Source organism: Equus quagga, chromosome 7 (genome assembly GCF_021613505.1).
Source record: "Equus quagga isolate Etosha38 chromosome 7, UCLA_HA_Equagga_1.0, whole genome shotgun sequence".
Lineage (NCBI taxonomy): Eukaryota > Metazoa > Chordata > Mammalia > Perissodactyla > Equidae > Equus > Equus quagga.
Window position 1 is genome coordinate 39,820,030 of NC_060273.1, and position 22,138 is coordinate 39,842,167.

Here is a 22,138-nt window from a genome sequence, read left to right on the forward strand (position 1 = left end):
CCCTACTCACTCACCCTGGCACCTCTACCCGTTCAAGCACAGCAATGAAGAAGCCACCAGTGAGCGTGGTCTCGGGGGAGGCCCGGAGGCAGTGCTCGGCACCTGGAAAAGTGCAGAGACCTCGGTGGGGCCAGGAGGGCAGCACAGGAGCCAGCCTGTGGAGAAGAAATAGCACAGGCTCGTAGGCAAAAGAGAGCAGCCTCCCGCCCCGAGACCCTGGGAGAGAGCCACCACCTGAAGGCTCCTGGGCTCTGCTGCAGGGCATCGCGTACCACATCTTCATTCTCCTCTTGGCAGAGGGAACATGTGGAGTAGACGAGGCGCTGCAGGGAGGGGAAGGTGAGTGCGTGGCAGAGAGCACGCTGCTGGAACCCCGCCAGGGCATGCAAGCGCTCCTTGCTAGGTGCGCCTGCCCCGGGCTCCTCCAGCTGTCTGGTCAACATACCTAAGGAAAACGGTGTTTTCATCACAGACTGCCTTATTTTGAAATCCCCACTTTTGACACGATAACATTTGCCCGGGATCACAAGATGATTACAGTCAGAACTTAAACCCAAGGCCAAAATGAACGACTACCCCTTCCCCTCTAAGGTTGCTCGGGTTCTGTGGGGCCACCGGCCATGCTTTCTCCGCATCTCACCAGAGCCACTACAAGAAGGATCCAGCAAGATGTACTGGACCTGACGATAACGCTGGTCTGAGGGCGAGACTGCCAGGAAGTCCTCCTTGGCCAGCTCACAGCAAGAGACTCCAGCCCGGGCCAGCAGAGTAGCCATGGATGCTAGGCGTTTGGCATCCAGGTCAAAGGCAAAGATTTTTCTAGGGAAGAGGGCAGAGTAGAGGTTACCTGAGAATTTATGGAGCAGCTAAGGGCCCACAGCTCCAACATATAATAACATGTACATTAAGTCAGGATGCACAGAAAATATTTAAATGGCCTAAAAAGATAAGCAGTCAGAGGTAACTGGCCTGGGGACTCGGCCTGAAGGGCTAAAGGATTCACATCTCACACCTGCAACCCCCTGGGAAGCTCAGCTTGGGGCTATACCATGAACTGGCCTAGGTCTAGAAGGAAGTATTTAAAGGAAAAATCCTCCTTTCAGCCTTCATGACCTATCAGGAATAAAGAGTTCCTGATATCTTCATACAAAGTACAGGCGATCAGGCCCCATCCCCTTCCTCTGTCTGACCACAGCACTCACCCTTGGTTCTTCAAAAGAGCAGCCAAATGACTGGTCTTATTGCCTGGAGCAGCACATGCATCGATGACATGCGAACCCGGTGGTGGAGCCAGCAGCATAGCTGGGAGACAGCTGGCCTGGCAGGCAGAGCACAGCAGCGAGGTGAAAAGGCTCGTCACTCCCATATGCTCTTCCCTTTTCCACCCATCTTCCCTACCTTATCTTGTAGGATGAGGTGACCAGCTTGGTATAATGGATGTTCATGCAGATCTGTTTGGGCAGGAAACACAAGCAGCTCTGGCAACAAGAGATCCAGAAGAAAACACTTCCCTTTGAGGGCCCTTAGGTCCTCGAGGCTGCCAGGAAATAAGAACCATTCATTCAACATTTTCAAATTCCTCCATGCCAGGCACCAGGCTAGACATTCTACACTTTACCTCTCTTTAACTGTTCACTCATGCAACAAATGTTTAAAACTGCTATGAAGAAATAAACAGGGTGATAAGATAGAGGCAGGAGTTAAGAGTATGGGCTCTCATGCCAGACTCCAGGTTCAGGATCCCACCTCTACCATTTACCAGTGGCAGGAACGTGGGCAAGTGCCTTCATCTCAGCTTCTGTTTGCACTTCTGGAAAATGGTCATTGTGAGGATTAAATGAGTTAATACATGCAGAACACTTGGGAAAACATTTGGTATAAATTACGCACTCAATATTAGCCAGTACCATTAAAACATAACCTCGGGGAGAGGTTACATTATGCAAGGGGAGCGCTGAGCTAATTTCTGATGAGAAATTAGTAATGTGAGGAGCTGAGGTGAAAGCTACATTCACTAAACTCTGCAGAAGAACACTGTCCACTCCAGCGGACCAACGTAGACACAAGCCTAGAGAATAACATCTCAGTTCAAAAAGCTATCAAGTGGCAGAGCTGGAATTCAAACCTAAACAGACATTCTCTACTCTACCACCTGGTCTGCAAGCAACATGTTAGAAGCAGAAGGAACATCTAGAACAGATGGAAGGAAAGGGAGGGAGCAGAGGCAGCTTCCCAGAGCTGTCAGGGTACAGACCAGGAGGCAGCTGAGTCCATGGGAGAATGTGGGAAGAATGGGGCGGAGAGCGGCAACCACTGTGGGAACACGAGGGGCATGGAGCACAATGGCAAATGGGCCTGGAAGGGAAGAGGCAGCAGCACAACAGAGAGCCAAGAAAGGGTTTTCAGCAGGTAAGTGACACATCAGATCTGGCTTCAGATCTGTCTGCAGCCAACCACAAGGACAAACAGCAAGAAAGTCTGGAAGTGAGGAGACCAGTTTAGATTTTTCTGCCAATCATGAAGAGTGTGTAAACCTAGGCACTGTCCAGGAGGACGAAAAGAAAGGAGTGGATCTGAAAAAGATGCAGAAGGCGGAGTAGTAAATGACTGTAAGGAGAGGAGGGAAGCATCTAGGATGACTCAGTTTCTGGCTTGAACAAATGGCCACATAATGGTGATATCTGTTAGGTTAAAATAAGGAATGCAGAAGGTGCAGAGTTCAGGGATGCAAGGATGGTTCAGAATCCACAAATCAATCAGTGTGATACAGCACATTAAGAAAATGAAGGATACAAATCATATGATCATCTCAATAGATGCAGAAAAAGCATGTGACAAAATTCAACATCCATTTATGATAAAAATTCTCAACAAAGTGCATAGAGAGGGAATGGACCTCAACATAATAAAGGCCATATATGACAAGCCCACAGCTAACATCATACTCAACGGTGAAAAGTGGAAAGCTGTTCCTCTAAGACCAAGAACAAGACAAGGATGCCCACTCTTGCCACTTTAATTCAACATCGCATTGGAAGTCCTAGCTAGAGAAATTAAGCATGAAAAAGAAATAGCCATCCAAATCGGAAAGGAAGAAGTAAACCCGTCACTATTTGCAGATGACATAGTATATATAGAAAACCCTAAAAACTCCACAAAAAACTTAAAACTAATAAACTAATTCAGTAAGGTTGCAGGATACAAAGTCAAGATTCAAAAATCTGCTGTGTTTCTATATACTAACAACAAAGTAGCAGAAAGAGAAATTAGGAAAAGAATCCCATTTACAACTACATCAAAAAGAATAAAATACCTAGGAATGAATTTAACCAAGGAGGTGAAAGACCTGTACACTGAAAACTACAAAACAGTGATTAACTGAAGAAGACAACAGATAAATGGACAGATAGTCCATGTTCATGGATTGGAAGAATTAATATTGTTAAAATGTTCAAATTACCCAAAGCAATCTACAGATTCAAGGCAATCCCTATCAAAATTCCAATGGTATTCTTCATAGAAATAGAATAAACAATCCCAAAATTTGTATGGAACCAAAAAAGATGCAAATAGCCAAAGCAATCTTGAGAAAAAAGAAGAAAGCTGGAGGCATCATGCTCCCTGATTTCAAACTATATTACAAAGCTATTGACACATAGGTCAATGGGTCAGAATAGAGAGCCCAGAAATAAACTGATGCATATATGGTCAGTTTACAACAAAGGGGCCAAGAATATACAATGAGGAAAGGACAGTCCCCTCAATAAACAGTGTTGGGAAAACTGGACAGCCACATGCAAAAGAACAAAACTGGACCATTATCTTACACCAAAGACAAAAATTAACTCAAAATAGATGAAAGACTTGAAATGTAAGACCCGAAACCACAAAACTCCTGGAAGAAAACACAGGCAGTAAGTTCCTATACATCAGTCTTTGCAATGATTTTCTGGATTTGGCAACAAAGAGCAAAAATAAACAAGTGGGACTACATCAAACTAAAAAGCTTCCACACAGCAAAGGAAACCATTGACAAAATGAAAAGGCAACCTACAGAATGGAGGAAAATATTTGCAAATCATTTATCTGATAAGCAGTTAATATCCAAAATATATAAAGAATTCATACAATTCAGCAAAAAAAAAAATCCCATTAAAAAATGAGAAGATCAAATAGACATTTTTCCAAAGAAGACATACAGATGGCCAACAGGTACAGGAAAAGATGCTCAACATCACTAATCATCACGGAAATGCAAATCAAAGCCACAATGAGATACCACCTCACACCTGTCAGAATGGCTATTTATCAAAAAGACAAGAAATAACAAGTGATGGTGAGGATGTGAAGAGGGAACCCTTGTGCACCACTGGTGGAAATGTAAACTGCTGCAGCCACTATAGAAAATAGTATGGAGGTTCCTCAAAAAATTAAAAATAGAATACTACATGATCCAGCAATTCCTAATCCAAAGAAAACAAAGACACTAACTTGAAAAGATATATGCACCCCCACGTTCACTGCAGCATTATTTACAACAGCCAAGACATGGAAACAACCCAAGTGTTGATAAATAGATGAATGAATAAAGAAAATGTGGTACATATACAATGCAATATTCCTCAGCCATAAAAAAAAAAAACAATGAAATTTTGCCATGTGCAACAACATGGATGGACCTTGAGGGCGTTATGCTAAGTGAAATAAGTCAGACAAAGAGAAATACCACATGATCTCACTTATATTTGGAACCCAAAAAAACCCCTGAGCTCATAGATACAGAGAACAGATTGGTAGGTGCAGGGAGCAAAATGGGTGAAGGTGGTGAAAAGGTACAAATTTCCAGTTATAAAGTAAATCAGTCATGGGGATGTCATGTACAACATGGCAACTATAGTTAACACTACTGGACTGTATGTTTGAAAGCTGCTAAGAGTAAATCATAAGAGTAGTCATCACAAAAAAAAATTTTGAAACTATTATGTGGTGACATGTTAACTACACTTAATGTAGTGATCATTTTGCACTATACAGAAATAAAGGGGGGGTGATGTCAGCACCATGGCAGAGTAAGTTGTTCCCTTTGTCTCACCCCTCTAAGTTACAACTAAACAGACATCCATTAACCAGCAGAGGATTCCCTACACAACACAACAGGATGCCTGAGAGATCCATGCAGCCATACATCTGAAGGTGAGTGGACTGGATCCCCAGGAAGCAGTGGAACTAGGTGAGCTGACCCCTCCTCCTCTCCAGCGCCAGCCATTCAGGCTCTGGATCCTCACACAGCAGCCAGCACAACTGTGAGTGGAGGCAGGAGCAGCCCCACCTGCAGGAGCACCCACCTACCGAGGCAGCCCCACACACACGAATGCGCCCCACTGAATGGCAGCGGCCAGCCTGCAGGAATGCAGAGCGGCGAGATGGGCCCCTGCCCCCACCCCCAGCAGTGGCAGGTGGAATCTGCAACCTGATACTACCACAAATGCGCTGGCAGAGAAGCAATTCATCAAACACCATGAAGAACTACAGTAACACTGCAGAACAGAAAGAAAATGACAACTCTCCAGAAACCAAACCAGAAGTCACAGAAGATTAGAATCTAAATGCCAGAGAATTCAAAATAGTTGTCATAAAGAAACTCAACAAGTTACAAGAAAACACAGAAAGACAGTTCAATGAGCTCAGAAATAAAATCAATGAGCAGAAGGAATACTTCACCAAAGAGATTGAAGCCCTTAAAAAAACCTATATAGAAACTGTGGATATGAAGAACACAATCAATGAGATAAAAAAATAATGCAGAAACCATACAAAATAGAGCAGACCTTACAGAGGACAGAATTAGTGAATGAGAAGATAGAAATATAGAAATGCTTCAGGTGGAGGAGGAGAGAGAACTAAGATTTTTGAAAAATTCTTTGAGAAATATCCAACTCAATTAGGAAAAGTAACATAAAGATTACAAGTATCCCAGAGGGAGAAAGGAGCAGAGAGCTTGTTCAAAGAAATAATAGCTGAGAACTTCCCAAACCTGGGGAAAGAACTGGACTTCCAAGGACATGAAGACAATAGAACTCCTAATTACATTAGTGCAAAAAGACCTCCTCCAAGGCATATAATATTAAAAGTGGTAAAAGTCAATGACAAAAACTATTAAGGGCAGCAAAGCAGAAGAAAATAACCTAAAAAGGAGCCTCTATCAGCCTTTCAGCAGATTTCTCAGCAGAAACCTTACAGGCTAGGAGAGAGTGGAATGATATATTCAAAATATTGAAAGACAAAAACTTTCAGCCAAGAATACTCTATCCAGTGAAATTATCCTTGAGATATGATGGAGAAATAAAAGCTTTCCCAGATAAACAAAAGCTGAGGAGGTTCTTCACCACTAGACCCGCCTTATAAGAAACAACGAAGGAAGCCCTCTACCTGAAACAAAAAAGCAAAGGTTTACAAAGCTTTGAGCAAGGAGAGAAACAGACAAAATCAGAAAATTACAGCTCTGTATCAGAACAGGTTAGCAAACTATTATAACACAAAAGATAAAGAGAAGGAAACCATCAAAAATAACTAGAGGGGCCGGCCCCATGGCCGAGGGGTTAAGTTTGTGCATTCTGCTTTGGCGGCCCAGGGTTTCACCGGTTTGGATCCTGGGCGTGGACATGGCACCGCTCGTCAAGCCATGCTGAGGCAGTGTCCCACATGGCACAGCCAGAAGGACCTACAACTACAATATATGCAACTACGTGCTGGGGGGCTTTGGGGAGAAGAAGAAAAATAAGATTGGCAACAGATGTTAGCTCAGGTGCCAATCTTAAAAAAAAAAAACTATAAATACTTCAATTTAGTCACAAAGTCACAAGATGAAAAAGAATAATTTGTGACAACAATAACACAAAAGGGGAAGAGAAATGGGATGGGTCATGCTTAGGCTAATGGAAATAAGAGGCTACCAGAAAACAGACTATTTCACCTATGAGATCTTTTATACAAACCTCATGGCAACTACTAAACAAAAAATCAGAGCAGAGCCAAAAATCATAAATAAAGAGAAAACTGAGAAAACCATCACAGAAAATCACCAAACTGAGGCGCTGGCCCCATGGCGAAGTGGTTAAGTTTGCATGCTCCACTTCAGAGGCCCAGGGTTTCACCGGTTCACATCCTGGCACCACTCATCAGGCCATGCTGAGGCAGCATCCTACATAGCAGAACCAGAAGGACCTACACCTAGAATATACACTACGTACTGGGGGGCTTCAGGGAGAAGAAGAAAAAAAAGAAGAAGATTGGCAACAGATGTTAGCTCAGGTGCCAATCTTAAAAAAAAAAAAAATTACCAAACTGAAATGTAGTCAGAAATACAAAGGAAAAGATACAATGGAAATATAAAACAACCAGAAAATAAGAGATAAAATGGCAGTATTAAGCCCTTAGTGATTATATAAGTGATTATATCAATAATCACTCTAAACGTAAATGGGTTGAATTCACCAATCAAAAGACAGAGTGGCTGGATGGATTAAAAAACAAGACCCAGGGCTGGGCCAGTGGTGAGTGGTTAGGTTCACATGCTCCACTTTGGCAGCCTGGGGTTCACAGGTTTGGATCCTGGGTGCAGACCTAGACATCGCTCATCAAGCCATGCTGTGGCAACATCCCACGTAAAATAGAGGAAGATTGGCTCAGGGACAATCCTCCTCACCAAAATAAAAAAAAAAAAAACAGAAAGAAAGAAAAAAGAAAACAAGAGCCAACAACATGCTGCCTCCAGGAAACACATCTCAGCCCTAAAGACAAATATCAAATCATTATGTTGTATACCTGAAACTGATATGTTATATGTCAGTTATGCCTCAAAAAAAAAGAGAGAGTGCTGCAAAATAACCCAATAACACGTTCAAGAATATTGTTTGGGATTTCTCTTAAATCTTGAATAAACATGATTTAACAATTAAAAAAAAGAAGAAAGTGCAAAGTTCAGAGGGAAGACGAATTCAGTTTGACCCCTGCTGCGATTGTGGTGTCTGTGAAGCACTGATATGAATCTGAGGGTAGGAAGAGAAGTCTAAACTGGGACACAGGAATCATCAGGTGAGAAGGAGGAGTTAGAGCTAGAGAAGAAATTGAGGGATACATGAGAAGAATGTAGGATGGGACTCTAGGAGAATCAGCGCTTAAGGGATGGAGGAATAGTCCTTGGAAGGAGATGGAGAAACTGCCGGAAAAGTAGGTAGAAAACCCACATGCAATCACAACCACCCTGCCTCTCTTCCTGTGGATTGCTGTTTCCCCAATGCCCCAAGGCACCTTCGTGGAGGAGGGCGGCCAGGCAGAGTTCTAGGCTCACCTGGAAGCCTGGCCCTGGTAGGAGAAGCCTTGTCTCTTGAAATAATCAATTGCATCATCCGAGCAGGTCTTGAGAGTGTTCACCCGCACAAATCTAGGCACCTGCACGGCTAGAGGGCAAGCAGCAGTGAGTGGGCAAGGACACGGCCCTCTCCTCTAAGGGCCCGATGGCTATCCCGCACCCCCACAACTCCTTCCAGCTCACCTGGGCCAGGTCTGCATCCCACTTCCAACAGGTCCTCATTCCGGCTCACACCTCGATGAACCTTGAGCCGAGCCAACTCGGCCTTCAGCCTTGCCTCGTGCCGGTGCAGCAGACGCTTCCATCGGCCCCTGCCCCCTCTGAAGCCTCCTCCCAACAGTAGGTCATACACTAGCACCTGGGGATGCAGAAACAGAGAAAAAACCCTAAGCACTAATGCCTTGGAACTCGAGTGTCGGAACTGGAAAGGCTAGCGGACCACCGGTGCAGACAGTAAAAGTGAGGTACCATGTCCAAGATCACAGCAGAAATTAAGAGCAGAATCAGGATTTGAACCTGGTGTCCTGCTTCCCAGTCCTGAACCCTTTCTCCATGGCTGCTCACCTGCAGAGCTCTGGATCCCAACCCACCTCTTGGTCAACATCGCCCTTTTGTTTTACCTGAAGAGTCCCTGCCGTTGCTACTTTGCATTTCTGTTCTTATTTAATCTCTCACACGAGGCTGGAAGTTAAGGCATTTTCCTCCCATCTCAATTCATAACCCAGCGAGGGGCTGCTCTGACTCATTTCAGGGGCTCGACTTGCTAAAGTCACACTGAGGACGGTGCGCAGCTGGGACCGGGTCAGGAGAGGCTCATGGCCCGCCCCAGCCCGCGCGTCACCTTGGCCAGGTGCGGCCGCAGCTTCTTCTCGGCTTGGAGGAGGCCGGCGTTGGCGATCACGGCGTCCAGCACGGCGGAGTAGCGCCGCGTCTCGCACACCAGGGCGTACAGCTGCTTCACGTTCTGGCGCGGCCGAGAGGACACAGGCTGAGGCGGGGGCCGGCCCGGGCCAGCCCCCCGCCCAGGCCCGCACCCGCCACCCCGCTACCTGGAAGCCGCTGGCGTACACCAGCCCTCTGATGGAGCCCTGGCGGCTCTCCACGCTGGCCAGCACGGCCGCCGCCACCCCGTACACAGCCATGCTCCGCTCCCGCGCGCCTTTACGGCTCTGCCGCGAAGCGCGCCCAGACTTCCGGGGTCAAAGGGCACGGAGGCTCCAGACCCGGAAGCTCCAGTGCTCAACCAAGTGCCCCCAGGGCGTGCGTGTGTTCACGCTCCTACTAGGGCGAGGAGGGCGACGCTGGCAGCGCAGTTCTCCACTTCTTCGCCCGCTCCTCGCTTTTTTTTTTAATGATTTATTATTCGTCTCTCCAGCTAGCTCCATGAGGGGAAATCCTTGTCTATCTGGTCGGTCATGTGTTCCTACCTCCTACACCACTGTCTTTCTCGCGATAAGGACCTAATAAATACCTGGTGAAGGAGCGAATGAATGAATGGACCGCAAAATGATGTGGCGCTGGACAGCCAGCTGTGGCAGAGTTGACCCATCCTAAGACAATCCCCCTCCTTCAGGGGAGTAACAGGTGCACCGATGTTGACACAAGGCCACCGTTTATTCAGATTTCCTTTGTACCTACTGTCCTTGACTCTCATCTGGGATACCACGTTATATTCAGTCGTCATGTCTCCTTAGGCTCCTCTTGGCTGTGACAGTTCCTCAGACTTTCCTTGTTTTCGATGACCTTGATGGTTTTGAGGGGCCTGGTCAGTATTTTGTAGAGTGTCCCTCAGTTGGGATTTGTCTGATGTTTTTCTCATGGTTATGATGTGGATTAAGGCTGCCCCAGCTAGAGAAGCCCAAGGTGACCTGGCCTACATGCCAAACTATATGACCCGGTGGATTTTTTTATGGTATGAATTAGGATTGCCCCGGGGAGAGAAGCCAGGGCATCCTCACCTACATGCCGATCTATATGGCCAGATTCGTATCTAAAAGTTATATGACCGCACAATAACCAGACCCCGTCTGCACTGAAATCATTTAATGGCTTTTTACATCATCTTTTCTTTTTCCAGTAAAAATAAGTCACGTACCCATGCCTTATAAAATTAGCCCTAACCCTCAACTCAGGGCAGCAGCAGGAGCTCTGACTGCCCATGGGTCCTGTCCCCATGCTATTCCACACTATTCTCTAAATAAAACGAGCACTACTGCCAGATCTTGAGAGTCCAAGAAATCTTTCTTTCGACTCCTCAGCTCACCGACCCCGCATCATTTCGACTGGGGTTATGGGTTTGGGGAGGAAGACCACAGATAAAGTACCATTCTCATCTCATCATATCCAGGGCACATAGTATCAACATGACGTCCCTGTCAGCGTTGACCTTGATCACCCTGCTGAGGTGGTGTTTGTCAGGTGTCTCCACTGTAAAGCTACCCTTTATCCCTTTGTCCTCTCTGGGAAGAAGTCACTCTGGGCAGCCCACACATAAGGAGTCGGGGTTGTGCTCCCCCTCCCTGAGGGTGGAGTAGCTACATAAACTATTCGGAATTCTTCCGCACAGACTGGTCTCTTCTCCCTGTTTACTTAATTGGTCGATCATTTATTTATATCAGTATGGACTCATGGATATTTATTTTATACTTTGGGTTACAAACCAGTACTACTTGATTTTGTTGCTCAAATTGTTCCTGGGAGTGCTTTCAGTTGGCTCCTAAGTCCTTTTGAGAGCCCCCATCATTGTTTGTTTTTGAGCACTTCCTTGCCTCTGGCACAAGAAGATACTCAAGGCTCATCTTGTGTATGTCCTCTCTAGTGCTAAAATCAGCCATTTCCCCAAGGAGCTGTGGCTCCTTTTATTGGAGAGTGATATTAGAAACCAAGATCTGGGTACTAGGTGACCTGTTTCTTTTAATTTTTTAAATGTGACCATTAGAAAACTTAAACATACATATATTTATATGTATGGCTCATATATTTCTATTCTGTTTGAGAGTCTCCTCTATCCTAAAAATGCCTTCTCTTAATCCCACCTTCTCTCAGACTCATGACCCAGTTCTCTTCTTCCCTTCACCATCAAACTTTCTAAAAAGGGAATCAGCAATCATTGTCTTTACTTCTTTATCACTTGCTATTTAACTCCCTGCAGTCTGTCTCCCAACCCACCGCACTGAAATGCCTCCCTCCAAGGCCACCAAGAGACTCCTAATACTCCTCAGGCCTTTCGTGCTGAATCTGGGATTTCATGGCACTTTTGAGCACACGTTCTTTGTTGAAAAGCTTTGGCTTCCATGACCTCTCCTGCTGGCATACTCTCCCATTTCTAAGTTTCCTTGGCAGCCTTGTGTAAGCTGCTCCTTAGCTTCTGGTGTCCCATCTCCTGACCACCTTTTCTGTCAGTCTGATATTTTCTCCCTGGGCAGACTCACCCACTCCCACACTATCATGACCACACAATAAAGTCCATATACACTGAAGTAGCATCAATGGTTCTCCGTGGTCCAGCCCCAGCTGCAGCATCCCTCTGCAAACCTAGACTCCCAAAGGCTCTTCTCCTCTGCCTGTATTCCACTTCTTTCAGCCCAAATGCCAACTCCACATGAAGAATTTCCTTTGCCTTCTCCATATGGATGTGGATCAGTTAAGATCTTTTGGTTGCAAGCACAAACACTAAGTGGCTAGCCAAAAAAAAGGGGGGGATTTATTAAATAGGTGCAGAGGGATGTCATTGTGTCTGTTAGGGTCTGGCTGGAGGCAGAAAGGTGCACACAAAAGATAGCTGAATAGAGTTTAAAGAGGGGCCTGTTTAAAAATGGTCAGAGTTAAGGGAACCTACAGGAGACAGTGCAGCACTCTGGGCTAGCGACAGCACTGTTCACCACCGGGCCTGAAAGAGCAGGAAGGAGTAACAGGAGAGGGCTGCCTGCCAGGAGTCTTTGGCTGGCAAGCCGTAGACCAGCAGGCAAGAAACCAGGAAAAGAAGCACCTCGAACTCCCTCCTCCTGCCCTCAGATCTCCTGCCAGTCCCTCCCATCAGTGGAATCCAACAGGGAGCCAGAAGTTTTGCATTCCATTGGGGCCCGCCTCCCAGGACACAGAGCAGGGTGGAGAAGCGTGCGTCTAGAGGTGCGACACTCTTTAGCCCAATCATGGAACTGAAGGAAGAGATGCATCCAAAATCCAGGTCTGGAAGGTATCAAGCGCACAGCTTGTGTGAATGTCCCATGGGGATAAGGAGGTCAGTGGAGATGGCCCTGAGGTAGTGCGTCACAAGCCTCCCATCCTTTCCCGTTCCTGGAGGGTCACTCAGCTAGGCTGTGGGTCAAACCTTTGCCCATGTGGCCCATGTGGATACATGCCAGCACACCAGGGAAGAGCCATCCTCCGTGGAAGGCCCTCAAGCAGCTCCACAGACCTCAGGAGCACAGGACTGAGGAGCTTCTCTCTAAAGCACCAGGCTGCAGATGACTCAGCCCCAACCATGCTCTCTCTTCCAATTTTCAGATTCTTGGGAGAGAATTCAGCTGTCCCAGCCTTGGCCTGGGTTGACACCATCAACTGTGGCCAGGGGCAGGCTCCCCATGGATGACAGGGTCTCTGGGCCCACTCCCATGGTCAAGAGAGGTCTTCGAGGACAGAGCAATGACGGAGCAGTTGATGTGACTCTAACCGTAGACCAATGAACAGGGGTGGAAGCAAGATCTGGCTCCACGAGAGACTGGAGCTGCTTTTAAAGCCCTGAGCATAAAGCAGTATGTAGGGACAGAAAGTGGCAAATCATTTAAAGAGAACGAAAGAATGTCAAATTTATTAAAGTTATTTTAAGTTCACAATGATAAGGAAAAAGTACGTGTGGGAATGTTTCCATCCTCACCCGGAAAAGTAAGCAGAGAGGTTACTCTTTGGTTAGGAGGGACCCAGGGAAGCCCAGCTTGACCCGTGGACACCAAGGCCTGACTTTGCTGGTTAACAAGCAGGTTAGTAACCTGGCAAATGGTTAATAACCACGCCCCTGGCTGATGGGGAAGGGGTTATGGTCCTTTTCTCCTTATCATTAAATGTTTTTAGGGACACACAGGCATGAAGACTTTCCTAAACAGTAAAGACGTCACCTCTGCTGGCTGGACCCAGCGCAGCCTCTGAGTCCCCCTGCCCAGCTGGGAAAGCCTGTGGTCAGGCAGTGCCGCGAGCAGCCCTACAGCTTGGTGGGCTGTGGGAGGGTGAGGTGGCCAGGCCCACTGGGCGGGGGCAACACCATGGGCAGTGAGTTGCTGCCCCTTTCGTGCCAGCATGTGTCCAGGATGGGGTAGAGCTTGCCCTGGAAGTCAGCCTGGAATGTGTAGAGTGGCCGCAGGTCATCAGGGCGGTCAGCATCGAAGAAGGTGAGCTCTCCTTGCTCATAGTGCAAGTAGATGCCAATGCGGTGGGGGTGGCCAGCCACAGGCAGGGGCACCCGTGGGCAGCCGAAGGCCTCGTACACCCGGCCCTCCTTCAGGCCGATGAGCCACATGCCATGCTCTGGGGACTTGCTCAGCTTGCCCTTGCGGCTGGCTGTGCCCTTGATGACCCCCAGGCGCCAATCACTCTTACTGCCCACCACCACCTCCCAGTAGTGGTGGCCGCAGGAGAAGCCCCGGCTGGCCAGGACACAGGTACTGTAGTCGAAGCGCTCAGGCTGGCTGGCACGCCGCTGGGCCAGGAGGCCACACTGCACCACCGTGTTGCCCTTGGAGAGCTCCAGGAGAGGGTGGGCAGTGGCAGGGTCCAGCTTGAGGGACTCCGGGGCTAGGAAAGATCAGAGAAGGCATGTTTTCAAGCCACCCAGAAGGCAGCAGACCCTGCCCCGAGGGAGGCTGACTGGAAGCCTTGAGCTCCTCAGGAGTGGAAGTGCGTCAGCCTCATCTCTGTATCGTGGGGCCTAGAAGGGGCCAGGCACAGAGGAGGCACGCCAAGGATGTTTGCTGAATGAATGAATGATGCCTGAAGGATGGAGGAAAGGGACAGCTGTGAGCCGAGGCAGTCTGGGAAGTCCTAGGGCAGAGGTGCTGATGGGAGGATCTGGAAGATAGCCCATGATGTGTGCTCCAGGGCTAAACTCCTCTGGCTTTTTAGAGAACTCGTAACAACGGCAGTTGTTTTCTCTGATACCCGAGCAGCCTATTCAAGGACAAACTATCCCAACTGACCTCTTTGCCAGCTGCCAGCTAATCAGTTCACACCCCAAATGTGCAAACAACATTCACACTTCAGACAATGTCTGCAGTCTTTTCTCTCCTCTCCCCATTTCTCTTATAAGCCCTATTTTTGCCTTTGTTGGATGAAATCAGTCTATTGATTGACCTCCCTTATGTGCTGGTAATGAAGGGGTTAATTAAATGTCTCTGAGATATTTTTTGACCGAGAAATAACTACCATTTATTAAAGCACTAAACCACACACACACACACACATATGTTTGCATATTTATAAACTGTGCAGCCCAGCAAGGTGGGTGTTAATAGCCCCTCTTTACAGATGAGGAAACCGAGGCTGAGAAATCACACAACTCACCCTGTCACCCAGCTGGTAAGGGATGGAGCTGAGCTGGAGCCCAAGCTGTCTGGGGCAACCTCCTCCCGTGCGCTCCCCGCCAGCCTATGCAAGCCTCACTTCCAGTTCTCTATATCTTAAACTCGGATGCAATTGACAAACTGCTGCCCACCCTTGGGGGCAGCCCTCAGGAAGGAGGATGGGCCGGTGCCTCACCTGGCAGAACCTTGCGGAAGAGCCTTTTCCACACAGTCAGCTTGATGTCAGCCTGGTGGAGGCCTGGCTTGAAGGAGATGGGGCTGAACACGCCTTCCAAGGGCCGGGCCTGCTGGAGCTCTGCTCTGGGGGCGACGGTTCACAGTGATGGTGGAGCTGCATCCTGTGCACCCCACCCCCGCGTCCGGATGCAAGTCCATCCAGCCAATCCCAAGCCCAGAAGACCATACACTCAAGACACCCATCATTTCCTCCCGCCACCCCACTCTCAGAGGACCTGCCTCCTTCCCAGAAGGGTAAACACCACATCAGTGGTTCTCAAACCACTGGGACTGGCAACATCACCCGCTAGTTAGAAGGGGGGCTTGTTAGAAATGCAGATTTTCTTGGGTCCCACCCCAGACCTGCTGAATCAGAAACTGATTACTGGGACGCAGTGCTCAATGCTTTAATGAGCCCTCCAGGTGCTGATGTACGCTAACCTCTCTAATTCAGGTGACCCCAGCTCCTAGCCACAGCTGGAGTGGACACCTGCTCCAAACTCAGCCAGTGAGATTCTGTCCATTCATTTAAACCAACGCTCCTAAACGGGTTGTCCTTAGAACTAAAGGAAATTTGAGGAAACAAGAAGACTCTCCTAAACGGGTTGAGGAAGGCCCAGGAACTCATGGATTATTCACGTTAGGGACTAGAACGTGCATCCCATTCCTGCCCACCAGCCGCAGTGCGGGTTTCGAGGCCCCTCATTCCGCCCATTACCCACGTCTCATCTCGTACCTCATCTCCCATTCTGCCCTGCGTCATACTTTATGCCTGGGTACAATGAACTTCTCACAATACTCTCAAGTCTGTACCCTACTTCACCCTTTCATGTGGCTCTGCTTGCCTGGCAAACTCCTGTCCTCTGCCCTTCTCAGCTCTCCGTCCTGGGCACTGTCACCTCTTCCTCTGGATGTTTCTGTAGCTTGTGTGAACCTGTACTGTTCTAGTGCCCACGGTGGTGTAGCCACAGTTCACCGTCTGCCTCCCACCAGTCTTTGAGACCCTGAAGGCAGGGACATGTCTTTCATCTCTGTTTCCCTTGGGCTCAGTACAGAGCCAGAAGTAGGCAGCTGCTCCCAAGGCCCTGGGGAAACTGAAGGAGGAAACTAGTGGAGATGAGATGCCCGTGCCCGCAGCCACCAGACCCTCACTGAGAGCTCCCTCCGAGGTTATTACCTGGAGACCATGGAGTGGTACTTCTGGAAGACAAAAGAGAGGTGGGTTAGGGTATGGGGGAGACTAGGCAGAATCTGTGGGGAAGGGGGAGACTCTTGGGACCCTGGGGGCCTCATCATGGGGGACTCTCCCTTGTCCACTCACCCGGATGAACTCGTGGTGACTCTCGTTACTGAACTGCTCCAGCACAAGCTTGGTCTGGACCAGCCGCTCCTGAGTGCCCCGGGCCTGCTCCAGCTGCATGTCCAGGGAGGCCACGAGGCCCCGGGTGTGACCCTCCACCCCCTCCAGACAGTGGGCCTTCTCCTCGTCTACCAGGTGGTGCAGCTCCTGGAACTCTCGGCGAATCACCCAGCTGAAGACATCGGACTCATTCTGGGACAGGGAGGGGCTGGTCACAGCTGGAGCCTCAACGAGCCACCTGGCTATGACTGACAATGTCACCAGAGCCTGGCAGCTTAGGCCTTCCTGGGCCTTCCTGACTGGGCTGGTCCTGGTACCTGAGTCCCAGGGCCGACTCCTGCCAGGGTGTTCACACTGTGCCTGGGGATCCCGGATGTGGCTGTGGGGGGAGGGCAATAGTGGCAGGAGAGAGGCTGGGCCCCAAGCTCCCACTTCAAATGCAGTGGCTCTGCTTTCATCTGTCTTGACTGTTAAGTGTGCACATAAGATTTTGCTTTATCACAGGGTTCCACAGCTGAAAAGAGTCTGGAAGGCTCTGGGAGAGCAGGCTTTGGAGTGAGAGAGCCCTGTGTGGCCGTGAGCTCTGCCCCCATCAGATGGGAGTAATGCCACCTCCTTTTCAAGGGTGAGGAGGGTTAAATGAGATAATGTCAGGGGACACCGTCTCCTGCTCCTGTTTTATGACCTCCTGCAGAGCCGGGACTCCACACCCTCCCAGCCCCAGTGTGCCTCTCATTTAGGAAAAGCAGCCAGCCACCAAGGGCTTCACACCTTTCCACGTCTGCACTCCAAGGTACTGGGACGGCACCACATAAGCTGTCAAGGTCAAGCAGACACAGGTGGCAGGGGGCGGGCAGTCACTCCCACGCTTTGGGCTGTTTACCTCTGGGACTTGGGTTCTGGGTTATCTCAGTCCCAAGGACGTGGAGGACACAAGCTGACTTGGAGACAGTCCTGACAACTGTGGTGAATTCCCCTAAGAGGATTTGCACGTTCCCCACCCCGCCCTGGAATGCTTTGAATTCTGGCTTTATATGGAAAGGATTTCTGCAAAGGACGAATGAGAACTGGGCTCTGCAGGAAAGGGGAGATGGCCAGTCCCAGGAGAGGGACAGAAGGAAAGGGCACTCACGACAATCCGGGTCCTGTTGTTCACCAGTTTGGCAATATGCTCATCCACCTTCTGCTGCTCCTGCTTCAGGTCAGAGATGAGGGCCGCAAGCTCCTCCTGGAGGCAATGTGCCATGGCCCCCTGAGCAACTGATCACTTCACCCTCTCAGCTGCATGGGGCCAGCCCTGGGCTTCACCTTCTTGGGAGCATCCCAATGGCCATAAGCACTCCTAGTGGAACTAGGAAGCTATCCAGGTACACTTCACCCCAAAATAGGCAAGACTATTCAAGAATATTTTTGCATTGACAGCAGGAACCACCCAGGCATGGAGAGGCATCTCTCCATGATGTGAAGAGAGATGCTAAACATTGTTACAGCCACCAGAAGTCACCACACAACATCCAAGAGGGGCGCCTGCCAATCTGAAGCCAACGTTCCCTGCATGGGATGGCGCCTGTAGGGAACCCACCAAGTAAATTCTCTGGTCACCAGCCCGTCCAGAACTAGCAGTCATCTGATCAAGAGTCAGCACAGAAAGGCTGGCCCAAGTGAGGTCAACAGCGCATAAGGGCCCAGGCTACACCTGGTGATTCCCCCTCGCTACAAAGACCTGCATCCATCCCCAGCAGGCTCGGACCCAGCCTGGATCTGGATCTGGGGCCTCCCCAGGCTGAAGTAAACTCACTTCTCCTGGGCGGCCCTGGCCCCTAGTCTGACCTAGGCCCACCATCTGGCTGCTCTACCTGCCCAGAGCCCCGCGGGTCTGCGCCCGTGGAGTGTACGGACTCTGGCTTAGACAGTTTCCAAGCAGAAGTCAGCTGCAAGAGCCTTTCAGGAAAGGAGCTGGGAAAAGAATGAAGCCAGTGTGGGGATAAACGGACACAGAGACCTGCTCGGGATCACGAGGCATCAGATCTCACAGCGGCCCGAGAAGGGCATTCCAACGGTACCTCTCTAGAGGAGTCAGAGAGAGGTGGGACTAATTCTCTCCCGTCACCTGGGCCACAGTGAAAGGAAACAGAATTATGCAAATAAGTAAAGTAAGTGTCCCCAGGTCTCAATCAGTAGGAGAAAGCAGGAATGTGTGAAGAGCTCTGATAAAGGAAGGGAATTTAGTTGCATCACAGAGAAGAGTCTTGGGATCACAAAAAGCCAGCTCTAAAACTGGGCCCCAAGCTGTCCCCAGCTCCTAGCCAGAAATGATGAGCAAGCTCCCCCGTGTCTCCTCTACTGGGCAGCCCTCTGCTAATAAAACGTGGGCTCGATGTCATTGCAAAGCAATTTAGCTTCTTCCTTCCACACTCCCCTAAAACTACTCTGGCCAAGAGAATCAGTTCTTACTGCCAAATCTAACAGACTCTTCAGTCCTCAGCAGACAGTTCACACAGGGGACCTCGTTTCCGGTAACGTGCTGGGTTCCTCTGATCCCCAGACAGCTGTACTCAGGCGGTGTTCCTGCTCCCTCTGTCAGTTCCTTCTGGGGTTCTCTCTGTACCCAGATCTTAAACCCTGGTGCTCCTTGGGGCATCATGTGTGTCTTCCCTTATCACTCTGCAGACTCTCCTCGTTGGTCTTCTCCACTCCTGTGGCTTCAGCTACCACCCATAAGTAGAGTATGCCCACTCAGCCTCACTCTCCATCTTCCCTCCTGCAGAGGGATCGGACCATATCACAAGCCTGCTTAAAACCCTCCAGTGCCCCAACCCCTACTATGGCCCACAGAATAAACCCCCAGTCCCTTCGTGTGTCACACAGGCCTTCGATGGCCTGGCTCCTGCTTACCTAGCCTGCCCCATCTCACTTCCAACTCACTCTCCCTTGAACTTGATGGAGCGACTTTCACTTCCTCAAATAGCCATGCTGTTTGCCTCCTGGTCTTTTGCACGTGATGTCTTTGTATTTGGAATGCTTTTCCTCTTCTTTTCATATCAAGTCCTCCTTGTGGTTCAGGTCTTGGCTTAGCAGCCCACTTCCTCCAGTAAGCCTTCCCTGACCACCCGAGACCATGCAGGATCCACATTCCAGGATCTCACCATTGCCTGTATTTAACCTGGACAGCAGCACCCGACACGTGGGACTCTCTGTCAGACCGCCAGACTGTGAGCTCCCCCAGGGCACTAGCACATCCTAGAGGCCCCGTAAACGTCCATGGGTGGGAGCGGCTGGTGGACCACCTGGCTGGCCTTGTGCATGTTTCCTACTTGCCTCCCAGGGTTGAAGGAGCAAAAAGATGCTGCCCAGAGCGCTCAGCCAGAGAAGCCCTGGATCAGCTCCCAGGGGCCCTCTGCCTGCAGATCCCCGGCTCGTTCCTCTTCCTGCCCCTCGCCTGTATTTTGTCATTCCTCACCTTTCCTCTCCCCGCCCAACACCATGCCAGGTGCCCTGTAACGATGCAGTCCCAAGAGCCCCGCCTGCCCTTCTTCATCGTTAGCGGAGGAAAGAAAACCCGCCTTCGTTTGAGTCCTCGCTCTGCCACTGACAAGCTGTATGACTTCGGGTGAGACGCTTACCTCCTCTGAGCCTCAGTTTCCTCATTTGTAAAATACAATAATAACCCCACCCTTCATAAACCTGAGATCAATGTATTAACCCAAGATGCTATCATCATTATCATTATTCATCTTAAATGACAATCTGCTAGATCTGAGGCAAAGGTCCAGGAGGGCAGGAATCCACTGATTCCACAAACACACTCTGAGCGTTGACTACGTGCCAGGCACAGCTCTAGGCTCAGAAATACCCCAGGGAACAAAGCAAAGTCCTGCCCCCATGTGCCTGAGAGTGTGGTCCGGGGAGCGCTCGAGAAACACACGAGAGATACAGAGAAAACTAAAGCAGCAGGAGGAGCTGGCACCTGACGCAAGGGGGCGCCCGCTCATGCCAGCGCGGTAATCCCCAGCACCCAGGCATTCGGGCAGCTGCGCAAAACGTGATGAATGAGTGAAGGCTTCGGGTTCTGCTCCAGGACAGGGCTGGAGCGAAATCGAGTCCCGACCCAGGACCCTTCTGTGCCGGGCAATGGCGCCAGAGAGCGCGGGAGCTGGGCTGGGTGGTCCCCCGGGGCGCCGGGCTCCCCGCCCCGCAGCAGCCTCCTTACCCACCTTCATGCGGCTGTAGACGGTGGAGACTGGCGTGACCCGGTGCTGCTGGTGGGAGCCCAGCAGGCCGCAGAGGCCGCAGATGAGCTCCTGGTCCTTCTCACAGAAGAGGCTGAGCGGGTTCCGGTGGTGTGCACAGACCGTAGGCTCTGGGTCCCCGGGGAGCTGCAGGGCTTCGATCACCCGTGCCAGGGAGACGTTGGGTGGGGAGCTGCTGCCATCCACCTCCTGCCGGCACACGGGGCAGCGCAGCTCCGAGTCCAGGTGGCGGGACAGGGACACCAGGCAGCCCTTGCAGTAGGAGTGGCCGCACTGCAGCATCAGGGGCTCCTTGAAGACCTCCAGGCAGATGGGGCACTGGAGGCGGTCCTCCAGCTCGGGCACGCTCACCTGCCACGCCATGCACGGGCCGGGTTGCAACGCAGGGCAGCCTTAGTCGAGCCTGCTCCCTGCGATCCTCTGCTTCCAACCTCCAAGGGCCCCTAGACGTTAGAGGCTCTTAAGGCCACCAGTCCGGGATTCCAGTCCTGCCCCACTATGACCTGGAGCCTGTTTTCCATCTTTAAAACAAAGGACTTAAATGAAAGAAGTAGTCACTTGGAGACACGATTCCACGTTTTTTACTCAGATTTGGAGGTCAACACAAAAGGGGCCATCTTCAGGGTCATTTGGAATGACACTAATAATGCAAACTCCAGCCCAGCAGGCATCCTGAGCTGGAGCTGGACAGCAAAAACAAGCGAAGGTCCTTCCCACCTTCTAGATCGGTGCTCAGACTGGTGGGGAACCATGGGAAGCATGGTTATAGAGATTCCTGAGTCACCCCTTCACACGTCTCCAGTGAGACCCGGAAATCCACATTTACACAGACAGCCCCAGGCCGTTCTCAGGCAGAGAGTGCTGTCTTAGAACACTAGTCCAGAGAACCTGGGACCTAGCAGGGCTCTCTCCAAGTCTCCCACCCTGCTCCCCTCTGAAAACCAATTGGCACTGAGAGAGGAGAAGCACTGAGCCAGAGTCAGCAGTAGACCCCAAGAGAGCCCCCTCACTGGACCACTTGGTTTCCCACAATCCCCCAAGCCTCCCACTGGGACCTCAAACCAGCATCACTGACCTGATCCAATGGGCCTCTTCTCCCCAGGACGGGACAGCAGGCACAGAGACCTGGGGACCGCAGCTGGACGCCTGCTCCACCACCTAGAATCTGCCCCTTTCCTCCTCTGCTTTCCCAGCAACACCCCCGTGTCCTCAAGGTCATACAGAATCAGGTGGAAACGGGGTCACATCACGGGACTGGGGAGGCAGCCTCTGCCGGGCCGGCTCTGATAACTGCAACATGCAGGTGCTCGCCTTGTCCAGGCAAGAGGGAGGGGCGGGGACAGGGGGACTGGGCACCTGTCCACACCTC

General features: G+C 50.2%; 2 protein-coding genes across 4 annotated transcripts in view; both read right to left on the reverse strand.

Annotated features, from left to right (window-relative positions):
* NSUN5 (NOP2/Sun RNA methyltransferase 5) overlaps positions 1 to 9,535 on the reverse strand; it is a 9,970-nt gene extending 435 nt beyond the window's left edge. For 2 of the 3 annotated variants that reach the window (XM_046666296.1, XM_046666295.1), the window contains exons 1-9: positions 9,421 to 9,522; positions 9,213 to 9,335; positions 8,555 to 8,729; positions 8,351 to 8,459; positions 1,399 to 1,537; positions 1,203 to 1,318; positions 641 to 819; positions 235 to 445; positions 15 to 155 (exon numbers count right to left, since the gene is read on the reverse strand). In XM_046666296.1, the coding sequence (XP_046522252.1) occupies positions 15 to 155; positions 235 to 445; positions 641 to 819; positions 1,203 to 1,318; positions 1,399 to 1,537; positions 8,351 to 8,459; positions 8,555 to 8,729; positions 9,213 to 9,335; positions 9,421 to 9,513 (1,286 nt within the window). In that variant the 5' untranslated portion in view covers positions 9,514 to 9,522. Of the gene's footprint in view, positions 1 to 14; positions 156 to 234; positions 446 to 640; positions 820 to 1,202; positions 1,319 to 1,398; positions 1,538 to 8,350; positions 8,460 to 8,554; positions 8,730 to 9,212; positions 9,336 to 9,420 lie in introns of all 3 variants that reach the window. The other variant, XM_046666293.1, reaches the window with a different exon arrangement.
* Positions 9,536 to 13,568: 4,033 nt separating this feature from the next.
* Positions 13,569 to 21,132, reverse strand: TRIM50 (tripartite motif containing 50). The gene is made up of 6 exons (XM_046668605.1): positions 20,734 to 21,132; positions 17,652 to 17,747; positions 16,481 to 16,711; positions 16,337 to 16,359; positions 15,119 to 15,243; positions 13,569 to 14,158 (listed from the first exon to the last, which is right to left on the reverse strand). The coding sequence occupies exons 1-6, from the start codon at positions 21,130 to 21,132 to the stop codon at positions 13,569 to 13,571; spliced, it is 1,464 nt and encodes a 487-aa protein (XP_046524561.1).
* Between the last annotated feature and the right edge of the window lie 1,006 nt (positions 21,133 to 22,138).